The following is a 9,903-nucleotide window of genomic DNA, read 5'->3' as shown; positions in this document are numbered from 1 at the left end:
GGAAAAAACAAGCCAAGAGAAGACAGGTTTGGAGCAGACAAGGTGGCCACGCCAGCACCCACACCATCCCAGGGGAAAGCAGCTCCTCTCCCTCTGCCAACAATCAAGAGACACATTTCACTTGCAGGCAAAACCTGGCTGCTGTAGTGTAGCTTGGTTTTATTTATGTCCACAAATATTTCAAAAAAATTACAAAATACTCAAATGGAGAGAACACAGAAGTCACGATTTCTGGGTTTCTACTCTGTTTACACTGTGTTATCCCATGGCAAACTACTCATATATACATTAAGCTTCAAGATATATATAAATGTAGCAGTCAGAATGTACACTCTGCTTGAACGGTGCAGTGAAACAAGCTCAACCATGACGACACAGAACAAGAGAGACTTTCAAAAACACTAAAGCAAAATCTTTAAAGAAACTTTTGGAACAGAGGAAAAAGAAGAGAGATTTCTTGAAAGAAAATCAAAAGGTCTGGGTTGTTTTTTTAAACGGGGCATCGAACACCGAGATGGCTTCAGGAGCCACTGCAGTGAAGTTGTAGTTAATCACTGGGCTAAAACTGAGGAATTTCAGTGCTTAATTGCTGAAGGATGTGAACAAAAAAGCTCCCATAAAATTACTAGGATGCTCTTCTGGGAGAAAAAAAATATCAATGAACAGCTTTAGAACAGACTGCAACTTCAGCTGAAAACTAAGGAATACAGAGAGGACCACTGGAGGGAATTAGCTTTTCCTTCTGAAGAACTATGGCTAGAAGAAACGGCAAGAGAAGGGTCAGAAGAAATGGCTGAAGGGGCTGAACTCTCCCAAAGTCCCCAGGTCCACACTGTAAAACAAAAGGAGGGGAGGAACTGAACTGAAATGTGCCTGATGAGACCTTTACAGCAAACTGAGGCACTCTGCTGGGCAGGCCCAGCCTCCTGGCTGCTCAGCCGTGAGCAGAAATAACCCTGCTCCACAAGGAGACCTTTTCACCCATCCCTGCCCACAGCCACGCCAAGGACTTCACCGCCCTCATTCTGCACTGACCTCGTGGCTGCCCACCCCAGAACACAACCTGCCCCTCCCAACCCCTTCACCCAGAGCCAGACCCAGCAGGATGAGGGAACAGTCAGCAGGATGGTGGAACAGTCAGCAGGGCTGAGGGAACAGTCAGCAGGATGAGGGAACAGTCAGCAGGATGAGGGAACAGTCAGCAGGATGGTGGAACAGTCAGCAGGGCTGATGAACAGTCAGCAGGATGGTGGAACAGTCATCAGGATGAGGGAACAGTCAGCAGGATGGTGGAACAGTCAGCAGGATGGTGGAACAGTCATCAGGATGAGGGAACAGTCAGCAGGGCTGAGGGAACAGTCAGCAGGATGGTGGAACAGTCAGCAGGATGATGGAACAGTCAGCAGGGCTGATGAACAGTCAGCACGATGGTGGAACAGTCAGCAGGATGATGGAACAGTCAGCAGGACGAGGGAACAGTCAGCAGGATGGTGGAACAGTCAGCAGGATGGTGGAACAGTCAGCAGGATGAGGGAACAGCCAGCAGGGCTGGTGGAACAGTCAGCAGGATGGTGGAACAGTCAGCAGGATGGTGGAACAGCCAGCAGGGCTGGTGGAACAGTCAGCAGGACGAGGGAACAGTCAGCAGGGCTGATGAACAGTCAGCAGGATGGTGGAACAGTCAGCAGGATGGTGGAACAGTCAGCAGGGCTGATGAACAGTCAGCAGGATGGTGGAACAGTCAGCAGGATGATGGAACAGTCAGCAGGATGGTGGAACAGCCAGCAGGATGGTGGAACAGCCAGCAGGGCTGGTGGAACAGTCAGCAGGACGAGGGAACAGTCAGCAGGGCTGATGAACAGTCAGCAGGATGGTGGAACAGTCAGCAGGGCTGATGAACAGTCAGCAGGATGGTGGAACAGTCAGCAGGATGAGGGAACAGCCAGCAGGATGGTGGAACAGTCAGCAGGATGAGGGAACAGTCAGCAGGATGGTGGAACAGTCAGCAGGATGAGGGAACAGTCAGCAGGATGAGGGAACAGTCAGCAGGATGAGGGAACAGCCAGCAGGGCTGGTGGAACAGTCAGCAGGACGAGGGAACAGCCAGCAGGGCTGATGAACAGTCAGCAGGGCTGGTGGAACAGTCAGCAGAATGGTGGAACAGCCAGCAGGATGAGGGAACACCTCAGTAGGGCTTCAACAGTGAGAAACCTGCAGTGGGGCCCAGCAAAAAGGGAATTCCAGCAGGAAAATCCCCCCGACTCTTGCTTCAGTGGGCCTAGGACATTTCTAAGGGGTGAGGGGCTGAGCAGCAGGAGCTGGGTGAGCACTGTGCCTGCAGCTGATTAACTACAACTCCATCAGCGTGGCTCAGAACAGTCCTAGGACACAACCATCACACTGGACAGGCTACAACAGCAGAGAGAGCACTCGTGAGTGAGAGAGAGAATGGGGGGAGTTGTGCACCAGCAGGAAAAAATGACCAGCAGGTTCAGATGTCCATTGGTCGCATCACCCTCTGCTCCAGCAAAGAAAAACTGGGGCAAAACTGGGGGAAAAAGCTTTAAAAATCTGCCTCGTAAGCAGAGCTGCCTCCTTGAATGCCCCCTGTGCTCTCCTCTCCTCTCCCCGTCCTGGAGGGCAGCGGCCAGGAGGAGCCACCCTGCAGGACTGTGGGGCTGGGAGCAGAGAGTGTCACTGTCCCAGAGCACCCAGCTCCTCAGGGACACAACACTGGTGGCAGTTAAGCAGTTTTTGCTTATAGAAACCAAACTCAAACAGAAGAACAGACTGGTCTTTGCAACACAACTTAATGGAACCGAGCTGCCAAGTCCACTTTTAGGAACTGATCAAACAGGAGGCCAGGAAAAGCTCGTCCTCCCCAGATACAGAATTGTGGCTGCACTCATCTGAGCCATGGAGCACCTTCAAAAAGAGATTTTTACAACAGATTATTTCTCTGAACTTTCTGCCCAAAGTCCAGACCCGGTGGAGCTAGGTTAAGTTTCAAAAGGTCACAGGAAAGAAGTGTTTCATGGCCACGCTGAGAATGAGCTGTTGAAGGTGGCACCAGAAGGGCCAGCGGGGTCCAAGGGACATCTGAGCTGCTGAGAAACCCAACTCAACAAAATCAGCTGCAGAACAGAGAGATGGAACACCAACAAAAACCCCCAAACAACCAAAGCAACCAAAAAACCAAGAACAGAAACAGTCATTTGCAACATTATCCCTGCAAATCCCTTTAATGCTTATTGTAGATATCAAACCAAGTGTCAAGCTTTTACCCATTTGAAATTATTGATACCCATCATTCCCTTTAATTAAAGGGATAATTATATATATATATTTTATTAAAAAATCAACTCTGTATTCTGTCAATACCAGGTAGGAATTCACAATTTGTGATGTTACTGAAAATCAAGATAAAGGTTTCTGGAGTTTGTTTTGTTTTGTTTCTCCCCTCTACCCAAAAAAAGTTATTTACAGACTTAAAAAGCCATGCTGCAGAACTGAGCTCTCTTTAAAATTATGAAGATTTCCTACAATGTATTAAAATAAAAGTAGATTTTTTTTATTATTATAGCACTTGGATTCAGAGCTTGTTATGTCACCTACTTGCAATCCTTGGTTTTTTTTAATCACCTATAGATGCATTGAGTGTCCCTTCACGCACAGTGACTTGTGTTGTGAACCTGATTCTAGCACCTACTGAAAACAAACTAGTAAGAAAAGAAAAGAAAAAAAACCCAAAAAACCCAAGATTGCAGGAAGTTCTCTGAATATTCCACACAGTCCTGTATTTCCAATAGGCTTCTGAATACGTTTTCATGCAGGGAGACCCACACCAGTCTTGAGAAATCTTCTCTACAAATGAACACTATGCTGATAAGTCTCTACTTGTTGGGTGGTTGCTTCTGTTTTAAATATATAAAGAAATCTTTATAAGATATTCTTTTCCTTTTGTAGCTCTTCGTGTATGTAAAAATGTTCCACTCCTTCCCAAGGACTGGGGTTTCCATAGCCAGCGTTACAAATAAATAATTTATTACAACTGTTTGTCGCCTTCTTTTTTCAGTCGACTGCAAGAGAAAGAAAACTCCTTTTAACACAACAAAGGAGGAGTGAGACACAGGGGACTGCTCTGCCCGCCTGCAGGGAGCAGGGGCTGCAGGCTCTGAGCTCTGGGCACCGCCCTGGCACAGGGCACGGTCACCAGGGCCAGCTGTGCAGAGGGGACACTCGGGGGACTGTGCACTAGGACACACACCAGTACTCTCATGCCGTGCCAGAAATGCCTCCCTCAGCTCCCCTGCCCACAGCCTCGGAGCGCAGCCGGCACCCGCAGCGGCAGCAGGGCTCGGCACGCAGCCAGAGGCCGAATTCCGAGGGGAAAGGGAGGGATGTGGAGAACCAGGATGGAATTGCCAGGCGCCCAAAGCCCCCGCTGCAGCCTCACCTGTAATAATCTTCCTGACTGGGTAGGTGCCCGCCGTGCATGTGGGGGTGCCCGTGCAACCACTGCTGCTCCATCGCCAGTCTCTGCAGCTCGGCAGACTGGGCGTGCATGGCCTGCAGCTGGTGGGCCGCTGACATGGGAGGTGGGATGGCCCCAGGCAGATCCCGAGGGTAGGGAGTACCTGGGGAGGGCACAGGCACCGCTCTTACACTCTGCTTGGCTGCTTCTGCATCCCAGCAAGCCACCACGACCACCCAAAGTCCCAGCTCAACTCCCCCCGCGAGAAACGCTGAACCCCACGGCCACCGGGGTGCTTTCTGAAAAATCCCTTCCCAGGGCTTTCTCCTGGGAAGCTGAGAAGCCTCAGAGAAGAATGAAGACAATAATTATCTGATTGCTTCTCCCCTGTTTTGCTGCTTTGGGATGTGGTCCGGAGACTGCTGACCAACAGTGCATGTTTGATTGGTTCCAGGGGAATTGTTGAATTAATGACCAATCACCAGCTGCATCAAGGCTCTGAGGAGCCATGAGATTTTTGTAATTCATTCTTGTTAAGCCTTCTGTAAGTATCTTTGCTCTATTTTGTTAGTATAGTTTTAGCATAATATAATATAATATAACATAATATAAAATATTTAATATAATATAATTAATATAATTAATATATAAAATATACTGTAATATACTGTAATATACTGTAATATAAATATAAATATAAATATAAATATCATATCATAATAAATCAGCCTTCTGAGAACATGGAGTCACATTCATCTCCTCCCTCGTCCTGGGGACCCCTCACCACCACCACAGCCCACAAGAGAAGATGACCCCGCAGATCAAAGCCAACCCTTGCAAAGGACCATAAAAGGCTCTCACCAAAGACCGGATGTCGGAGCATTTCATGCTCGTGAGGTGGCTGCCCTAGCAATGGGTTGGGGATGGTCCCAGGTGGGTAGGGAAAACGTGCCAGGTGGGGTCCAGCTGCTAGAGGATCCACCAGCGGATGAACAGGTCCTGCTGAGCCTGAGAGAGAAGGAGAGGAGGAGTTTCCAGCGGGGAAAGGAGCACCAAGGCAGAGCAATTCCCTCAGCCGGGGCACAGCACAAATGTGGGGTCGTTCCACCCTCTGTTCATCCCCACTCAGGAGACACAAGGGCTGTAAAGCCTTGGCACCAGTGGAGCCACCTGGAGCAGGAACCACCCAAGAGCCCCTCGCTGAGCTTGGGCAGAGCACAAAGCCAAGCTGCTCCTCAAACGCACAGAGACCTTGGCAGGGGATCCTCCCTGTGTCTGCACCAGCCTCTCTGGACTGCAGGGACACTGTAGCAGCCACGGCTGTGTCCAGAACCAGCACCTGGGGAGCACCCAGCCCTACCTGCACAGAGGTGTGCAGTGACTGGCTCACCTGAGACAGAATCCTTGTACACACACGGCCTGTGTCAAATTTCCTGTGCTCTCAGGGGGTTGCACAGCTGCCTGCAGCTGAGCCCATCTGTGATTGCACAGTGAGCCTCAGCAGCTCCAGGAATGCTGATACCCAGCACTGATATCCTACCTGAACCCCCCTGGCCTCAAGAACCTCACACCACCCTGCAGCTTTCCTTGCTGTCCAACCCAGCTTCTGCAGCAGCACTCACATTCCCTCACGCTCCAGAAGCGGGCATCCCAGCACGTTCAGTGGGCACCAGCAGCACTCACATTCCCTCACGCTCCAGAAGCGGGCATCCCAGCAGGTTCACTGGACACCAGGAGCACTCACATTCCCAGCACTCACATTCCCTCACGCTCCAAAAGCAGGCATCCCAGCACGTTCAGGGGACACTGCTCCAGGGCAAAGAATTCTCATCTGCTTGCAGGAGCGCTGCAGTGGCAGCCAGACCCCAGAACCTGCACTTCACTCTGACTTTCCCCTGCCCTCACTCGGCAGCTGCAGCTCCTGGTGCCTGGCTTGCCACGTTCTCTGCAGTCTGCCACCAGAACATGTGCAAACTCCTGCTGAGTGCCTCATCTGCAGCCTCCAGAGCTCTGGAGCAGGAACCACGAATCTGGCTACAGAAACGGGCAAGGCACAGACTCATTTCTGAGACTATTAATAATTACAACTGTAAGCTGCTGCTCTAGGAAAAGAGTACTTAAAAAAACCAACCCACAACAAACCAGCAAACCTTCCACAGCGAGAGTCTGAAGGAAGACCACTGTGGTGCTACCATCACCCTGCAGAAACTGACAGCATTTTAGTTACCACAGCCTCCCGCAGCACAGAGCCACGACACAGAAACGGCGGCAGGGATTCTGCTATTTGAGCTCCAGGGTGAGGCCGGGCCTGTCCCAAGCCGCTCCCCAGGGAAGCGCCCAGCTGCCGGGGCTCACCTTGGTGTAGGGGGTCCTGCTGGTGTAGGTGTAGATGCGAGTGTATGTGCGAGTGTTGGTGGTGGTGGGGGGTGACGTTGAACATCTGCAGCCGCGCCAGGGGGTCGTTGGTGAGCGAGGCCATGCGCTCGGCGTGGATGCGCTCGGCCGCCAGCCTGTCCGGGTAGCTCATCTCCGGCCGCAGCTGCGGCCCCGCCAGCGCCAGTCTCTCCCTCTCCAGGGGGTTCAGCCCCGGGTGGAAGGAGGCGAAGGGGTGAGGCCCCGCCGTGGGCGGGATAGTCAGCGCCCCGTGCCTGGCGAAGTGCTCCATGGGGTTGGTGGCCGGGTGCAGCGCGTCCAGCTCGGGGGGCTTCACCTCAAAGCCGGGCTTCATCCTCTCGCGCAGCTCCCGCTCGCGGATCTCGCGCTCGCGGATCTCGCGCTCGCGCAGCTCCCGCTCGCGGATGCCGGGGTCCACGTTGTAGAGGCCGGGCATGTGGTAGGCCAGCAGCGGGTCCGTGGGGTTCAGGGGCACGAAGAAGGGGTGGTTGCGGTTGGTCGGGGACATGACGTGCGGCCGCGCGTACTCGCTCAGCGTCCGTAGCGCCGGCGTGTCCGGCCCGATGTAGGGGGGCACGGCCGCGATGGTGGTCGGGGGGGGCTCGAAGGAAGGCCTCATGTGGGCTGGCCCGCTGAGCTGCGACTCGCCGAGACGGCCCTCGTGGGATGAGCTGGACACCTTCTGCTGCACACAGCACAGGGGAGAGAGCCTCAGGTCAACGCGCTCGGCTCAGAGCACCTCAGCCACACACGCGCGCCTCCCCTCTGTCTCCAGCCCCTTTTCCAGCACTCACAAAGGCATTCACGGCGCTCTCCTACTGCAAGGCAAATGCCAGCAATTGGCCTAGTTCTGCCCAGCTGCTCTGGCTTCCCACAGAACCAGACCAGGGGCAGAAACTCTCCATTTCCTTTAGGAGAAGACAACCCCAGGCAGGCGGGGAGGTGCTCAGAGCGGGCTGGATTTCGGTCCATACACACAGCTCCATGCTCAGAGACCCCTGACAGGGTTAAAGTGCTCCTGGGGATCTGCCTCCTGCAGCCATCATCCGGGTCAGACCCAGCCACCGACTCCCTTACCCAGCTCTGAGCCACCACTGCACCTACCGCAGCTCTTTCCGCTTCTCTCTCCCGCTCCCGCTCCCGCTCTCTCTCCTTCTCTTTTTCTTTCTCTCTTTCCCTCTCTTCCCTGGCTTTCTGCTCCGCTTCCCTTTTGGCCTTTTCGATGGCCTCTTCTCTCTTCTTGGCCAGTTTGGATCCTGCCAGAGGCATGAAGTACAGGTCTGCCCTGGAGCATGAATTGTAGCCACGGTCTAGGTGCTTATAGAACCTGAAAGGAACACAGGAGAGAAGAGCTCAGCCCTGACAGAACCTGAAAGGAAAACAAGAGAGAAGAGCTCAGCCCTGAGAAAGGTGCAAGAGCGTGGGATTTGAGAGCTGTATGTCCAAACTAAAAAATATCACTCTACACTTAGACCAAACACTACCAGCTTCCCAGAAAGCCAAGAGAAAATTAACCGGACCGTACTGGCCCACAGACAGCGGAGTATGACACAGGGAAAGCAGAGCACTGGTGGGAGCTCCGTACCTGGCTGACTGACTGGCGTGACTGGGGATATCCACCACCGTGGGCTCTGGGGATGGACTCCGGGGTGGAGGTGGAGGGCTCTCGGGCTCCTCAGCCTCATCGGGGACCTCCTCCTTGATCTGGATGGGTGGCAGCGTGCAGGCCGTCACCACGGGCACTGTCCCACTAGAAGCTGCTGCCGTGGAGATGGGGGTCTGCAGAGGGATGCCAGGCACGGTGGGCGGCGTGGAAGTGGAGGGGCACGAAGGAGGCGTGATGGAAGGGGGGCCCCCGGGCACAAAGGGGTGCTGAGAGAAGGGGGGCTGGGAGGAAACCTGATGGAGTCCAGAGGGGGGGTGACTGGCAGGAGGGGGAAGGCTCTGGCTCTGGGTCAGCACGGGAGGCTGGGCTTGCGAGGACTGCAGAGGTTGGCTCTGAGGCATCAGCTGCAGGGGAGGAGGGTGCGCCGATGGAGGGTGGTGAGTCGACAGCGAGCTCAGAGGCTTCAGAGCGGGCGGCGGAGGCAAGTTGGAGTTCATGGAGAACGGAGACGGCCCGGACAGATGGGGAGGGTGCTTGTGGGCCGGAGCCGTGGGGAGCTGCGGGATGGGGGTGGTGGGGGGAGGTTTGATGTGAGGCATGGCCATGGGGGCGGGCGGCAGCGGCTGCTCGCGCGGGGGCTGCGCCTGCTGCAGCGAGGCCGCGCCGGGCAGGACGGGCTGCGTCACCTGCAGCCCCGAGTGCGAGTGCGACGGGGCCTGCGTCTGGAGGGGCACCTGAGACTGAGCCGGCTGCGCGGGCAGCGAGAAGGGCTGGGCAGGCCCGGCGTGGGGCAGCAGCGGCTGCCCGTGAGGGGCGGGCTGGGGCTGGCCGTGCGGCGGCGGCTGCGCCGGGGCGGGCGCGGGCTGGCTCTGGGGCGCGCTCAGGGGCTGCAGGGGAGGGTGGGGTGACGGCAGCCGCTGCGGGTGCAGCGCGGGGGCCTGCTGGATGTGCGAGTGGGGAGCGGGGGGCGCGGGGGGCTGGGGCTGGCCCGAGGGCTGGGACGCCGGCGGCGACACCTGCGCGGGGGCCGGGGCGGCGCTGGACGCGGGCGGCGGCGCTGGCAGCGGGGGCCGGCACCGGCGGGGGTGGCGGCGGCGGCGGCCTGGGCAGAGCCGCTCGGGGCCTGCAGCACCTGGGGCTGCGCCTGCAGCACTTGCTGCTGAGCGGAGGAGTCCGAGTCGCTCTCGTTGTCCTGGGGGCTGGGGATGCTGGGGGACGTGCTGCGGTTGTCCTGGTCGATGTCCTTGGGGTCGCTGCTCCCCTCGTCGTTGACGCTGCGGCTGTCCGAGCTCTCGCCCTCGCCCTCGCCCTCCGAGGGGGAGTTGGGCCTGCTGATCTCCTGCGGGGAGAGGCAAGTGAGCACTGAGGCCGGGAAAAGCACAGCAGGACACCGCAGGCGTGCCGCAGGTGTGTCACACGTGCAGTGCAC

The 9,903-nt window shown here is 55.7% G+C and overlaps 1 protein-coding gene across 1 annotated transcript in view; it reads right to left on the bottom strand.

Moving 5' to 3' along the window:
- Positions 1-3,226: 3,226 nt before the first annotated feature.
- The window catches only part of RERE (arginine-glutamic acid dipeptide repeats), a 128,184-nt gene continuing 121,507 nt past the window's right edge, over positions 3,227-9,903 (bottom strand). Inside the window, 7 exon segments of the mRNA XM_038159560.1 lie at positions 3,227-4,079; positions 4,457-4,637; positions 5,336-5,482; positions 6,830-7,550; positions 7,973-8,195; positions 8,454-9,550; positions 9,553-9,813. Coding sequence (XP_038015488.1) covers positions 4,046-4,079; positions 4,457-4,637; positions 5,336-5,482; positions 6,830-7,550; positions 7,973-8,195; positions 8,454-9,550; positions 9,553-9,813 — 2,664 coding nt within the window. The 3' untranslated portion in view covers positions 3,227-4,045.

Source organism: Motacilla alba, chromosome 21 (assembly GCF_015832195.1).
Source record: "Motacilla alba alba isolate MOTALB_02 chromosome 21, Motacilla_alba_V1.0_pri, whole genome shotgun sequence".
Classification (NCBI taxonomy): domain Eukaryota; kingdom Metazoa; phylum Chordata; class Aves; order Passeriformes; family Motacillidae; genus Motacilla; species Motacilla alba.
This window is presented reverse-complemented; position numbering and strand designations above follow the sequence as displayed.